The sequence below is a fragment of the Haliotis cracherodii genome, unplaced genomic scaffold, assembly GCF_022045235.1.
Source record: "Haliotis cracherodii isolate W230 unplaced genomic scaffold, xgHalCrac1.p SCAF_8, whole genome shotgun sequence".
In the NCBI taxonomy this organism is placed as follows: Eukaryota; Metazoa; Mollusca; class Gastropoda; order Lepetellida; family Haliotidae; genus Haliotis; species Haliotis cracherodii.
Window position 1 is genome coordinate 15,723,784 of NW_027266341.1, and position 16,327 is coordinate 15,740,110.

At 40.0% G+C, this 16,327-nt stretch overlaps 1 protein-coding gene across 1 annotated transcript in view; it reads right to left on the bottom strand.

The window, feature by feature from the left end:
• LOC139450659 (ubiquitin-protein ligase E3A-like) overlaps nucleotides 1-16,327 on the bottom strand; it is a 29,391-nt gene that overhangs the window by 10,024 nt on the left and 3,040 nt on the right. Inside the window, exons 2-10 of the mRNA XM_071232454.1 lie at nucleotides 14,556-14,615; nucleotides 13,313-13,653; nucleotides 10,366-11,603; nucleotides 8,140-8,284; nucleotides 6,229-6,434; nucleotides 5,456-5,623; nucleotides 4,664-4,819; nucleotides 2,659-2,732; nucleotides 957-1,100 (exon numbers count right to left, since the gene is read on the bottom strand). Coding sequence (XP_071088555.1) covers nucleotides 957-1,100; nucleotides 2,659-2,732; nucleotides 4,664-4,819; nucleotides 5,456-5,623; nucleotides 6,229-6,434; nucleotides 8,140-8,284; nucleotides 10,366-11,603; nucleotides 13,313-13,653; nucleotides 14,556-14,615 — 2,532 coding nt within the window. The remainder of the gene's footprint in view (nucleotides 1-956; nucleotides 1,101-2,658; nucleotides 2,733-4,663; nucleotides 4,820-5,455; nucleotides 5,624-6,228; nucleotides 6,435-8,139; nucleotides 8,285-10,365; nucleotides 11,604-13,312; nucleotides 13,654-14,555; nucleotides 14,616-16,327) is intronic.

The following is a 16,327-nucleotide window of genomic DNA, read 5'->3' on the forward strand; positions in this document are numbered from 1 at the left end:
GATAAACAAAGTCATGGTGAGCAGCGATAGAAATTAGCACTAGTCCTGTAGTCCTTGCCAAAATGGCCAAAAGTTAAGGTATCCTAAGGACCAGTAGATATGAGCCCTTTTTACAGGTTTTGCTATATTTTATCATTATGAGGACTCGTGGAACAAAACTGTTGGCTGCTATTGCAGATGAGTAAGTTTGATGCTACTAGGATCAGTATTTCAGTAATACCAGTGTCAACTAAATGTGGGATGAAATGCTTGGAAGACTGGACCACCCGTTCTTCAAACAACTCTAGAAGACATGAATCTGTGAGTGAATATATCAATATATTACATCTTTATGAGTGAGTGGGTTTAAACATCCCCATGGCATAAAAGCAATAATTAACTTGCTGATTTGATATACATCATACGACTTGCACTGGTAGACAAAGTAGTTTTTTAGGGACCAGAATCAAATTTGCTTGGACAGCCAAATAGTATGAGACACTTCCCCCTTTAAATTACGACAAGTCAGCTTGATGTGGGAGAACGTCTGCAGTGAAACAAATCCGAGACGCTTTACTATCTGTTGAAATCCACGAGCATGGGTATGGTGCTAACAAAGCAACAATCATAATCAGGCGAATCTGAGCTCTGAAGGCATAATTACATGATTCTGGCCCTTCCCTTGCATTGTCACAGATTCAGGCATAGTCTCCTCTATTGGAAGCAACCAATCATTGGAAGGGACATAACTCTTTATGGTTACTGACCAAAAGGATCATAAAAAAGTTGTTTTCTTCAAAGATTTGAAGTGATTTCAACAGGTTTTATTCTAACTTTGAAAAGATTGATATATAAGTTCATGAGATTGGTAAGGACAAATTAGGGCCTTTTCAAGGCACGCTATCCCTTGTACTTCCAGAATTTAAATTCAAGGACTCTACAAGACAGGCCTAAAAATCAAGGGTATAAAGGGTTACCTGTCTGAGTCAGGTCCATTCCTGGCGATGATGAGCTTCAGCTTGGACAGCCCCCCTACTGGTACCCGATCTGTTCCTGTCGTAAACTGCAGCAGTTTCTTCTTCTGGTCTTCTGATAAACTATGCACAACTTGCCAGAAGTTTCTGTAAGGAACAAGAACAAACGACTGTGCTGTGATATCATTCCAAACAAATATTTGCCACCATGGTGGTATAGTCGTCCATCGCAAACAGGATAGAATAATAGTATGGTAGCAAGTATTTCATCTGTACATGTACATGCCACTAGTTTCAAGCTTAAGGGCTTTCATCAGACTGTTTGTAAGTGGGTAGGGGAGCTCCTTATATACACTTTGTGTTCCAGGTATTCCTGATAGTACTGGTGGAGTTCACCGGTGAAATGGTACTGGTGGACCGGTGGACCAATGATCAGGCTGTTACTGGTGGGTCGTGGGTGGTGTTTACAGAACCGGTGGACTGATGGGCCAGTGGTCGGGGCTTGGAGTAACGGCAGGATAAACACGGTCGGATTACTGGTGATCATGATTTTATGATCGCTTCAATAAATTTGTGTTTAAAACTTATTGTTTTGTGTTGTGTTTTTTATCATGGATGTCGTCATGGACTCATGGGCCGTAGGCATTAAGGTGCAGTTAGGTGTATATTCCTGGGGCTGGATGTAGTCCCAGTTGAGATTTAAGGAGTCTACCTTAGGTAAAAGGGCCTAATACAAGACTAACCCTTGTATGGGATCCAAATTTATTTGTGGGCCCTGTTGGCCTTAATGTGGGTGCATGTTGCCTACTAATGTTTTTGGGTGTTGATGACATAGCCATGTCCTCCCTATTCTGTTGCTTATATATAGACCATAGTTCTGTGTCTAGATCGACACTGGGATCTTCTATAAAGTCCATTCATCTGATGAAAGGTGGTGGCAGTATGTAGGCCGGACTGTATGGCAGTGATTTTGGTATTTTATTCACGGCTTCGGAATGTTTTTCCGTATTCTGTTGGGGATGGTATCCACAATGGACAATGACCAGCCATCAGCTATGTTGTTTGTAACGGTGGCATGGCTGGTGGCTAGTGTTGTTACACTAGAATGTCAGTGTTGTTTTAGATGATTTTTGTAGTCATCATGTCCTTTATATGACTTTTGGCAAATAATATGTAAGCCTGTGTTAAAATATGGGAGTTACGATAATTTTAGCGCTAAGATCGCTTTGCAGAACGTGGCCCAGATCCAAATTAGTCACCTCTTAAGGTGATCAGTAGAGTGCTGGGACCTGTTCTGACTCTTGTCCTCAAAGGGTCCGGATTTATGGAATGCGAACTTATTAGGGAGACATAATGTGTTATCACTATTCACATCTAGCATTCTACGAACTGGAAATGTCAGCCATTTTGGTTTAATAATATGTGGCCCAAAATTCAGTCCAATAATATAATAACACGCACAGAAACATCAGTAAGTGATTTCTAAATACAATCAACTTTGCATTTCTTGTTGGAATAAGATTAAGAAACTTAGGCAACTTACTTCAAAATATTGTGTTATATTGTTTTATGATAAATATTGGGTATCAAATATCCTGGGAGTCACTAGTAGTGTAACTTGTGTCTGATATATCGGCTCTATAGTATACTGTACGTCTGGAAATAACATCTGTCATGCTTTAACTGGGGGTCTCAAAATACTTACTTGACTGAAGCAGAATCTTTGGTGAATCCACCATCATACTCTGTGGCCTCCTCCAGAGCAAAGAAGTCGAGATCCTGCAAGAATAACAGTGTTTACCATGGGTTGCCTGCTTCATGTATATCTGTACAATATCAGAAATACAGGCCCAGTCCCCAAACAACATGATATTCCAAATGTGCAAAAACTGTCCTTCCTATCCTGCAAGACTAACACAGATGTAGTCTACATATGAAAGCAAAGAATTTGAAGTTTTCAATACTCAGCAGAAATATGCATAGTCAAAATGCGTGTGTTTGAAATTCAACCACTACTACAAGTCCAGCTCAAATAGACACACAACAAATGTACATGTTGTAAATGCTCTTACAACCCTCAAATCATATTGTCTGAATGTTTCAGCAGTAGAGTTTGTTGTTTAATGCAGCACTCAACAATATTTGAGCTATATGATGGCAGTCTGTAAGAAATCGAGGATGGACCAAACAATCCAGCGATTGACATCATGAGCATCGATCCACACAATTGGTATACGATGACATTAGGGCTGGGACAGGTAACTCGGGTACCCAGGTCAGATGGGTACTGAGTAGAACCCCGGTACCCACAGGACTACCCAGACCCGTGGTTAGTCATGTGAGTGAGTGAGTGAGTGAGTGAGTAAGTATGGTTTTACGCCGCTTTTAGCAATATTCCAGCAATATCACGGCGGGGGACACCAGAAATGGGCCCCACACATTATACCTATGTCAGGAATCGAACCCGGGTTTTCGGCGCGACGAGCAGCGCTTTAACCACGAGGCTACCCGACAGTCACGTGAGATATTGTTGAATGACAAAAATTATCCAGAAGTCTATGGTCACACTACAAGTCACTTATATTTCTTTCTGACTATGCACCCATTCCTTCTGATTTTTCATATGGTTGAATAAAGATATGACTTAAGTCAACTTCAGTGTATGCATGAACAGATTGTTTAATACATTATCTAAATACGCTTTGCCAGGGTTATGGTAAAACAATTCCCAATCGGACATTTTGTATCTCTTGAGACCTACAGTGGGTACCCGGGTAGGGTCGGGTAATGGGGGGGGGGGGGGGGGGGGGGGGGGTACCCAGGTAGTAAATTTGGACTCGTCCCAGCCCTAGATGACATGCATCAACCAGATCAACGAGCCTGACCACCCGACCCTGTTAGCAGCCGCTTATGACAAGCATAGTCGCCTTTTACAACTCAGCAGTAGAGTGAGTGAGTAATTGTTCTATGCCAAAGTCAGCAATATTCCAACTTTCTCACAAAAGCCTGGTAAACCAATGCTTGATAAAATGAGGACTTCAGAATGTCTGGGATACCCTGACATGCTATCAGCATGGTTCAACACATCAGTCAGTTCATACAACAAGCATTGTTTGCTGGAAGAGTAATAATCCAAGGTGAGGTGAAATGAGTTGTAATGTTAAGTTTGAGACTATTGCACTAATATAGCGATTTATGTGCCGGATTCTACAGGTCTAGACTTATGCCAGTATATTGACTCTGAGGTGACCAATCCTTGTTTAATACCCTCAATCCTGGGCACCAGTCAGGTAACAACAAGAAACATCTTTGGTATGGAGCGGCTGGGATTAATCCACTGACCTTCAGCTGTCCAGGCAGATGCTATATCCACTATATGCTATATCCACCAGGGAATATGGGAAACATAAAGATTTTCCTGGGAATTACTGGACGATAGATCCTGCATCCTCTAGACTAAGCATAAAAAAGCTACGAGTCCCCTGAACCTTCAAATATATAGCCAAGATAAGTCCCTGGTCTCTACAAAGATTCTAGTTACAATGAGTTGACAATAGAAGGCACAAACACATCAATATTTGAATGGACTGAGCCATGGAGAAACCTCTTCATTCTTTTTGAAGCACTGACTACCCAAAACCATCCCCCAAACATCAGACAATAACATCCTAAAACAATACAAACAGAATTCCTGATAAAAGTGTCCATACCTTGCTGCCACACACCAGCAGCTCCACCTCCTCGGGTCGGAACAGAAGGCGGAAAGGGCTCTCATTTGTCACCATCAGGAAACCACGCTTGAAAGCACGAAACTGGCGCTCTATACTCTTGTTCAGGATAAAGTCTGCATACAGGTCAACAAATTCCTGAAAATTGAACAGTAAAACACGATTAGTTTTCTATAATTGTGTGTGTGTGTGGGGGGGGGGGGGGGGGCGGGGGGAACAGTATAGTTAAAAAATAACACCACCCTGTCCCAATATAAATGCCCAGTCCCTAACAGATATGTGAGGACAAATCAATGGTTCTACAAGAAATTAATACATCAAGACCAGGTTCAAAAAGACGACATAGTGAATTGAGTGAGATTAACATAGACCATCAATCACATTACGCTGCAAAGATTGAAAATCATGGTCACTGCAGATAAACAAGGGAAGTAAGACTTACCCAACCACTGCATCATGGATGCATTTGAGCCTATCCTTGTTAAATGTGCACCTCACACAACTTTGCATTCATTCACAGACCACATGTATGTCAATTGTTATTCAGTATCGGTGTGCAGCTTTGTTGGAGTGAAAAAAACAAAATAGGTGTGCTTCCTATTTCAGCCCAGACCATTAATGATAGTGGCATGTAATACGAACAATCCCTGGAAAAAGATAAGATTGCAAATAAGTCAAACTGACCAGAGGGGGCCAGTAGCCATTCATCGATACTATAACACAGCATATATTACTCAAAATTCAAAATGAAAATTATGAAGTGAAAAAGCTTACCTGCTTGTTTTGCTGGGTGACAAATATTTCATTTCCATTTTCCTTCAAGTCATGAGAGAGTATTGAGCCAAACACATCGGAATGTCCGATCCTGAATGTCTGCATGAACACATCAGCAATGTCCTCGTCTGCATATTCTAGCAACTGAGTCAGGCTACTGGCTATGGTCTGAAATTTCAATACAATACCTCTCAACACTCAATTTACCATTGGACCCGTGAAGATCCGGGATAGGATAGGTCTTCAGCAACCCATGCTTGCCCTAAAAGGTGACTATGCTTGTCATAAGAGGCGACTAACTTGGTTGATGCACGTCATTGATCCGAATTTGCATGGATCGATGCTCATGATGTCAATCACTGGATTGTCTGGTCCAGACTTGATTATTTATTCGAATATTGCTCAGTGCGGCGTTAAACAACAAACAAACAATATACCATTGAAAATTAAAACTGCAATTTCTCCTGAAATTCACGTTGTATAATATTAGACTAACATTTACTTAATTTACTTAAATTACTCAAATTTATCTTATTCAAAATATATATCTACAAAATACAAAACAAAAGATAAATAGTGCCCAGAAAAATACTTAATTTCAGGAGCTGAGGCAAAATAGACTTAACAATTAGTGCTAATCGGCAGACTGTTTCAGACAAAACTACCTCTATACCTGGTCTACATCGCACAGATTATTGTATGTATGTCTGAGTAAAATTAGTTGCTGCTAGTGCAAATTGCTGAGACAATTTCCCCCAGAACTACCTCCATACCTGGTCTACATCACAGAGATCGTCGTACGTGCCCTTCTTGCCAAGCAGCTTGCGGTAGACGACCATGGGGAAGTGGATGTCCAGGATGCAGCTGTTGTATATAGCCAGACCAAGGACAATTCCAATCAGGGTGAACTGACCGTCATTCTCAAATGACATTGGGTTAAACCAGAAGTGGTGCGTTGATTCGTTGTATGTAAACATACCTATGACATATAAATATAATAGATGTGATTTCACATTCATTATTCTCACAATGATGAATTCACAAACAAGGCTATTACAGGGCTGAATGTAAACGCCTCTAAGTACAGTACACTATGGTTATAACGAACTCAAAGGGACTACTAATTTTAGTTCGTTATAACCGTAATTCGTTATAAGCATATATATACCTGGTACAGTACAACTACAGCAAATGGTCGGGACTAATAAGTTCATTATATCCGTTAGTTCGTTCTAAGCGTGTTCGTTATAACTGTAGTTTACTGTATTTGAATAAAAAGTGTTGAATGGGTTCATAATGAAGGTCTATTGGTAGTATAGCTTCCATATTGAAATCGAATGCATTTAAAATAAGAACAGAAAAGAAACACTATCAGATTTGACAGTAGTCGGAAATGGAATGCGTGCACTGGCGAAATGGGAGACGTGGTCAAATGAAGCAGAGGAAATTAAGCTGTAACCGTCAAAAGCCGCAAAAGCTATCGGAGTTAATTGACAACACATTTTCTGGAAAAACTACCTATATCTGGGTAGTTTTAATCATGCCACATTGTGATAGTGTTCCTATTGGTCCTATATCTGGGTAGTTTTAATCATGCCACATTGTGATAGTGTTCCTATTGTACCTATATCTGGGTAGTTAGAATCATGCCACTTTGTGATAGTGTTCCTATTGGTCCTAAATCTGGGTAGTTAGAATCATGCCACATTGTGATAGTGTTCCTATTGTACCTATATCTGGGTGGTTAGAATCATGCCACATTGTGATAGTGTTCCTATTGGTCCTATTTCTGGGTAGTTAGAATCATGCCACATTGTGATAGTGTTCCTATTGGTCCTATATCTGGGTAGTTAGAATCATGCCACATTGTGATAGTGTTCCTATTGGTCCTATATCTGGGTAGTTTTAATCATGCCACATTGTGATAGTGTTCCTATTATACCCATATCTGGGTAGTTAGAATCATGCCACATTGTGATAGTGTTCCTATTGGTCCTATATCTGGGTAGTTTTAATCATGCCACATTGTGATAGTGTTCCTATTGTACCTATATCTGGGTAGTTAGAATCATGCCACATTGTGATAGTGTTCTTATTGGTCCTATATCTGGGTAGTTTTAATCATGCCACATTGTGATAGTGTTCCTATTGTACCTATATCTGGGTAGTTAGAATTGTGCCACATTGCGATAGTGTTCCTATTGTACCTATATCTGGGTAGTTTTAATCATGCCACATTGTGATAGTGTTCCTATTGTACCTATATCTGGGTAGTTAGAATCATGCCACATTGTGATAGTGTTCTTATTGGTCCTATATCTGGGTAGTTTTAATCATGCCACATTGTGATAGTGTTCCTATTGTACCTATATCTGGGTAGTTAGAATTGTGCCACATTGCGATAGTGTTCCTATTGTACCTATATCTGGGTAGTTAGAATCATGCCACATTGTGATAGTGTTCCTATTGTACCTATATCTGGGTAGTTAGAATCATGCCATGTAACATGTAAACTGATATTTAGTTTCAGTTACAAAACTTGGAAATTCATGAAAACTAAGCTTAAAAGTTTGGTGACTTGAGGGCAGAATCATAAAAATTAGGCTGCAAAATTTACAAAAATATGTATATCTTTGGCTGCAGAGTACAGCAGGGACTGCATTGCTATAGTGTTCATATTGTACCTATATCTGGGTTGAACAGCTCCTCCACTACCAGCTGGAAAAACTCCTTTGACACACCGCCTTCATCTAGACCTTGTTCCCCATCAAACTCTACAAACAGCTGCTTCTTCAGATCACCAGGGTTGTCCATAGCTACCATCTCCAGCTAGACACACAACATGAGATCATCAAGGCGAGACACACGGTTATAGACATCCAACTGACCATGCTGAACACTCTTCCACAAAGCTATCTTAGCTGTATGACAGTTGTAAGTCCATAACCCTGTTTCACAAAGCTATCTTAGCTGTATCACAGTTGTAAGTCCATAACCCTGTTTCACAAAGCAATGTTAACGCTATGGCAGTTGTATCATGTATGTTTGTAACCCTGTTTCACAAAGCTATCTTAGCGCTTCGACAGTTGTATGTCTATAATCCTGTTTCATAAGCTATCTTAGCGCTATGACACTTGTATGTCTATAACCCTGTTTCACAAAGCTATCATAGCAGTATGACACTTGTATGTCTATAACCCTGTTTCACAAAGCTATCTTAGCAGTATGACACTTGTATGTCCATAATCCTGTTTCACAAAGCTATCTTAGCACTATGACACTTGTACGTCTATAACCCTGTTTCACAAAGCTATCCTAGCAGTATGACACTTGTATGTCTATAACCCTGTTTCACAAAGCTATCCTAGCAGTATGACACTTGTATGTCTATAACCCTGTTTCACAAAGCTATCCTAGCAGTATGACACTTGTATGTCTATAACCCTGTTTCACAAAGCTATCCTAGCAGTATGACACTTGTATGTCTATAATCCTGTTTCACAAAGCTATCTTAGCAGTATGACACTTGTATGTCCATAATCCTGTTTCACAAAGCTATCTTAGCAGTATGACACTTGTATGTCCATAATCCTGTTTCACAAAGCTATCTTAGCAGTATGACACTTGTACGTCTATAATCCTGTTTCACAAAGCTATCTTAGCAGTATGACACTTGTATGTCTATAACCCTGTTTCACAAAGCTATCATAGCAGTATGACACTTGTATGTCTATAACCCTGTTTCACAAAGACTATACTCAAGTTTTGGAGTTTGCTAAATGGTATAATACCAGGGCCCACAAAGTGAGTGTGACTGTAAACATACTGAATGTTGATGGATGGAATTCATGATAGATATAGTACCAACTGGGTGCTGTTCCTATCAAAGAAATACAAAAAATAAATCTGATATATCAAAGGCTGTCTTAGATTTGGTTTAAGGGTATTGCAAAACATCTTAGACATCGATTCTATGTTCAGCATGTTCAAGCTGTAATAACCATCATAGCATTTCATATTTCATATCAATCAACACTTTCCATTAAACATGGAAAACACAAAAAAAAACAATGGCTAAACAAAATAACAGTATTGGTTCTCAGGCACCGCCTGCATCATCATAAAGTCTGCTGCATATTTCGTTTTTATTTCCATTTTAAAAAAAAATCTTACTACTGAAAAACAATGAGATCCAATATGGCTCACAGTTACTTCCCTTTACATGTGCACTGCTTTACTGTGCATCTATGTTATGGTCATGGCAGCTATAGGGGTTTGAATGCTTCTTTATGTAGGGAGGCCCTTTCATGTGGAGGGTACACAACTGTTTATTTGGTTACAAGCAAAAACAAAAACTAACCCACCCACCCACCCACCCGCCAGCACTTTATTTTCAAAAAGTCATTGCCTGAGAACCAACTCTTATTTTTTTTTAAGCCGAACATAAACTTAGATTCAGGTTTTACACCACTTTAAGCTATAATTCAGCAATATCACAGCATGGCACACTAAGAATTGGCTGTTCCCATTGTACAGGAACTGAATCTATGTCTGTGGCATGAGCCAACACCTGAACCTCGAGACTACCACCCCAACCATTCTGATCAGCATTGATTGAGAAAAGACCAAAACACTTAGTGAGTTGGGTTTAAATGCTGCACATTTCAGTCATATTAAAGCAATTCAGTTAAATGTGGAAGGAAAGCCCCAAGTGTTCCTGGTCTCAGACTTTGACCTGTTTGGTGAAACCCATGAGCATGGCTATGGTGCTGACAAACCTAGAAACATTAACAGCACAAACCAGGATCCGAACCATTGATCCTAGATTTCTGGCATGCCTAAGGTACGCAAGTGTCCCCCAAACCCCCCACTGCCAAAAAATAACAAAAACCTTGCAGAGAAATACTTACAGCAACTAAGGCATCGTCTATCACATGATCACGCCGAACACGAATTCGAAGATACGGCATTGGAGGTCCGCCATGAACTATTGTATGTAAGAAAGATGTCCTTCTCTCATTCAACATTCGGATTCTATTGTCAAAGTACATACTCGTGTACTTAGACGCTGTGGTCAATATAAAATTATGTGTCACAAAAGAAAATTTCAAATCAGAGTCTGTTTTGTAGTATGCATAATCGGTGCTAATGTCTATATGCTCATTAAGAGGCTCATTAACAAATTCTTCAAATGGTATTAAAGGTTCTCTACAGTCTAGAACATTCACACCTAGTTCCTTTCCTAATGGGTCTTCCTTCTGTTGGTATGGCTCCTTAGGTTCATGTGCCACAGCACCTTGGAGAAATTCATTCTGAATACTGTCATCAGCTTCATTTGTTTTCTTCTCTTCATCTAAAAGTTCTTGTGAGTCTCTTTTACCACCATAAATACTGGCATAGAACAATATCTTCATGACTTTTGTTGCATTTAGAATGCCTTCATCATCGTTCAAGTGATAACCCCGCCCCCACTGCCCTTCCTCCTTAATCACCTTCACCGTGATGAGCTGTTGCAAGGACTGCAAGGTTTCCCGCAGTTTATCTGTCCCGAATGTTGACCACACTTGCGCTAGCTTCGCCTGGCCTTTAACTGACAACTGACCAAGGGCTCGACAAAACACAGGAAATGCACTTTCAATAAATTCTGGGCTGTGAAGGAGTGGAATCTCTAGCACTATGATGAAGATGTTGATATAGTTGGGATCACGATCATACGCATGGTGGTATTTCAAATCCATATCAACTGTGTTTGAAAGAACAAGAAGTGCATGATTCAGAGCCCCCTGAAATGGATGATCAGGAATATCCATTAATATTGAATACATCTCCCGTAAAGAGTCTAGATCTAATGTATGTTCATTATGTATGTCCGATACCGAGAGTGGGGCAGTGGCTGTTGCCATGGCACTTGCTCCACAAGTCTCCTGAACTGGATTAGAAAGAGACCCTTCCCCTTCTCCCTGTACTTTAGCTGACTTTTCTTCAACCTCTGGCTTGCTTTCAGTTTTCCGGAAACTCCGCAGGAGTGACTCCGGGTTATTGAACACTTCTCCAATAGTTCTTATCAGTTCTGCCCAGTCGCTTTGTGCTTTACACCTATCCACTACTCCTTTCATTTTCTCAAGTGTTAGGAATTTCACTTCTGGAACTGAAAAATTACAAAATATTCATTAGGACAAAACCATTAAGACAGTTTGATTTTTTAACCAAATATTATTAGAAACATCAACATTTGTATGAAGGATAGTGTTCTATAAACATGAATGATTGATAAAGAAATTTGATGAGCAAAACAATTACACTGGTAACAATACAACAATGTACCTGGATAGAGTAACTTTGTGCCACTTACCCACAGCCTAATATCGTGCCACAAGCTCTACACATTTTACACTTTTCTAGCCATCAAAATATAAAAACATTTACTAGGCTAAATAGAGATACTATATCAGAGCCCCTATAGAGCCTGAAACTCTTGGTTGGTTGGTTGGTTTGTTGTTTAACACCACACTCAGCAATATTCCATCTATATGACGGTGGTCTGTAAATAATCGAGTCTGGACCAGACAATCCAGTGATTAATATCATGAGCATCGATCCACGCAATTGGGATCGATGACATGCATCAACCAAGTCAGTGTGCCTGACCACCCGATCCCGTTAGTAGCCCTTTTACGACTAGCATAGTCACCTTTTACGGTAAGCATGGGTTGCTGAAGACCTATTCTACCCCGGAATCTTCACGGGTCGCCTGAAACTCTACTAGCCCACGGTATACCTTTAACTCATGCTATTGGGCTGGTGCCAACTCCTATCCCTGAGTCAGCCCAACCCCAGTTTACCAACCAGCTCATTTGTTACTCCTTGTTCATGGAAGCTGGTTACAGAATAGAAGTGATCAGGTGGAAAGGGCACAAAAATGGGCTTCTATGTCGACCTGTCACTCAACCAGTGACATGCAGAACATGTTCTATGAAAGGTTTGCTTGTTTGTTTGTTGCTTAATGCCACACTCAGCAATATTTCAGCTATATAATGGTGGTCTGTAATTTATCGAGTCTGGGGAAGACCATCTAGGGATTGACATTATACAGTCAAGCCTCATTCATCCGACAATCAGCTTTATCCGACACTAATGATGGGAGCTGATTAAATCAGTGCTATTTAGACCTGTTAATCCGACAGTCTCGCACTCTGACTCCGACACACCTAATTTGCAACGAATTACCGAAATCATGCATTAATCAGTCTCGTTAATCCGACACAGTGGTCAGCGTACTCCGTGTTAATTTGCCAACAATGTAACATAACAATAAGAATATTTCATTTTTTTTATTACGTGTTTGTATCGTTATCTATCGTGTAGTTGTTCGAATTTCGATCACAAACGCTGATACTACTTAATCGGTATCCAACTTATCCGACATACTCTTTAATCCAACATAATCATATGCAACCAGTTATGTCGGATTAACAGAACTTGACTGTAATATGACAATCAATCCCCGCAACTCTAATTGATTTATCACAGTGTCACCGTGACCCTATTATTTCCAGCCTCTTGATGACTACACCTATTTCAATTACTGACACACACTATGAAATACTTTGATGTTTTGAGTAGCTAATGATACTTCACTCATAAGAGTGGAGCATGAGTCTGAAGCATGTATATACTATATCATATTAAATTTATCTCCATGTCATATTGTACTGGCTAGTAATGAGAAAGTTCAATTTTTACTTTACATCGAAATATCTCAGGCATACACCAATATGTTGGGAAGGACCTATATTTGTCTGTGAGGAAAATATCAAAATCAGCATGCCTTCGGTCCTGACATTGAACACAACCTACTTTTTGTGTATATCTTGGCCTCAGAGGCAATACTTTTGCTGCTGATGTGGCCCGATGTTGAGGCACCATCCCCGTCAGGCTTGTTTGCTTTTGATGAAGAAGTGCCTTGGCTGGTTTCTTGGACGGGAAACTTGGCCACTTTCTTGGGCTGCTGTTCACAGAGATCCGCCTTCTCTTGGCACAACTTCATGGCATGGACTGCTAGCTGATTGCGGTCAATGTGCTTGTAACAGAACCCAGGGCACGATGCACATGCCTTGTTGGCGCAGTCTGCCTTGCCACACCCATCTGTCAGCTGAGTGTAGTACTTCTCAATCAGCTGGCGCACTGCTGCTCGTTTCCTGATAATGTAGATGTACATGCAACATGGTGAAGGTAAGAAACTGCTTTTGCGCTCACTGAGGGTGAGCAGTGTTTTTGGCTTGCTCTTTTCAGTAATATTATTAACGACCTCGGTAGACCTAATGGAGAGAGGGGGAAAGGTGGAAGGTTGGTCATACGATCCCACCCTAATTTCAAACACTACGTTTTACACCATTGATAACTATCTATGTATCAAAAAAAATCTGCTCAACATGAATTGCATAGGTACATTTCAATATTAATTTTTTTACAAAAAAATAGGAAACATCCAAAAATTGTATGTACTTTATTACTGTAATAAGTTATAAAATATAGACACTGATGTTTAAGCCAGTTGGACAATATCAATTCATAAATTACTGGTCTTAATTAATGTTTATCATACTTACTAGTGTCCAAAGAATTATGATCTAGAAATCCTTGAAACTCATTTTAAGTCAGTAAAATTCAATGTTCATGTATGCCAGCTGTGGAGCATACATGAGGTGAGGAGAGGTGAAATGGGGTTTAACATCGCGTCCAAGATTATAGCACTTAAATAGCGATGTGCATGTACGTGTGTGTGTTTGTGTGGCTGCTTGTACTAGTCCGGACTGATGCCGAATTATAGTGCTAGCACAAGAAGATACCATGCCGCAGTTTAACATGAATACCTCACTCAGACACAGTATACTGACTACGAGCCAACCAGTCCTTGTTTTAGCCCCTTAATGCCGAGCGCCAGACAGGGTAACAACAAGTACCATCTTTTAACGTCTTTTGGTATGACACGGCCGGGGATCAAAGCCCGGACCTTCCACTCCAAGCTGAAGCTCTACCACTAGACCACGGAGGTGGTCCGGGGCATTCATGAACAATACAGGGCAATTTGTCAACTTACATGTTGTCCTCACTCTTAGGCAGAGCACTGGCACCAGTGGAAGCTTGGGTATCAGAGACACTGAAACATTAGTTCTTATGTTATACAGCATATTATCAAAAGTAAACTTAAATAAGGAACACAGACAAAAAGAAACAAATGTAAGGGATGTCACCGTGGCCACTATCTTATCTTTGTTTTTGGTCTAATGCCGCAATCAGCAATATTCAAGCTATATGGTGCAAGCTGTTTAATGGAGTCTGGACCAAACAATCCAGTGATTGATATTATGAGTAACAATCCATGCAGTCAAAATACAATCAAATGCAATCAACCCCGCCTGAAACTTTAATGAAAGCTTGATTCATTAAATCATCCCATTTATCAAGCATTGGTTGCTTGGGACCATTTTTAACCCAGAACCCCTAAAGGTGTAAGAGCTATCAAACTGAGTCATGCTATGCTTTGATTTGTTGGTTGGTTGGTTTGTTGTTTAACGCCACACTCAGCAATATTCCAGCTATATGACAGGGGGTCTGTAAATAATCGTGTTTGGACCAGACAATCCAGTGATTGATATCATGAGTATCGATCCACGCAATTGGGATCGATGACGTGCATCAACCAAGTCAGCAAGCCTGACCACCCGATCCCGTTAGTCGCCTTTTAGGACAAGCATAGTCACCTTTTACGGCAAGCATGGGTTGCTGAAGACCTATTCTACCCCAGAGTCTTCTAGGGTCTCATGCTATGCAAAGGTTTCTTGTTATGCAAAGGTTTCTTTGGACATAATTTTGTTTATGTTGTGGCACCCTAATAGGATGTATAATTAGTTTCTCCTTTCCTCACAGTAATAACTAAATCCTGTTCTACTTACAAACAATGCTACAGTTTACCAGAGTGACTTCGTGACAAGGAAGCAAGCAAAGATCTATATAAAGAACATTTCAACTATTTCACTTATGGATGAGGATGGATAATAACAAAATCATAATACAATGGCAGTCTGTAGAATCTGGCCATATACCCTTCAGAAAGTTTCTGGTCAGGTAGAAAAGTTTGTCTTCTAATTTGTGCAGATCATCTGCATCACAGCTGCATCATATGATCAGTCAGGTGACTAAACTATGGAAAGAAAAAAGTTTTGATTTCTATAGATATCACTTACAAAAGGAAACTGAATTCATACTTTGTTTTACAGTGTTCAACTTCAAACATCAGTATTTCAACTTCAAACATCAGTATTTCATAAGATGAAATGCCATCTGATTGACTTGTGGGAATATTACATGACACAAAATATTGCATAAATGAGGTATTTGGGAATAAATGAAGGAAGAGTAAGGCTTAAAAAAAAAACCGAATTGGTTCTCAGGCATTGTTTTTTGAAAATATAGTGTGGGCGGTGTGTTTATTTCTTCTTTGTTTTTGTTTTTTTGTTTTGGGGGGGGGGGGCGGGAGGGACCAGACTAGTTCGTAACCAAATAAACATCTGTGTACAATCAACCTGGGAAAGGGCTGGAATACAGTATTTGACTACTGTTGGACTACCAGTGTGTGCATAATACATGCATACAATGAGCTTTGGTTTGACGTTATCATGAGCACAACACAGGCAGAAGCATGTCAACAAATCCGTACTGAAGTATGCAAGTTAATCCTGGTACACAATCTGGCTATGAAAGTGTTCATTGTGTATCGGTTGAAATCTATTAAATTACTTTTATCCAACATTTCATTCAATTTTGTTAACATTAATTTCAGGGAAATCGATTAAGATCTGATTGGCAAAT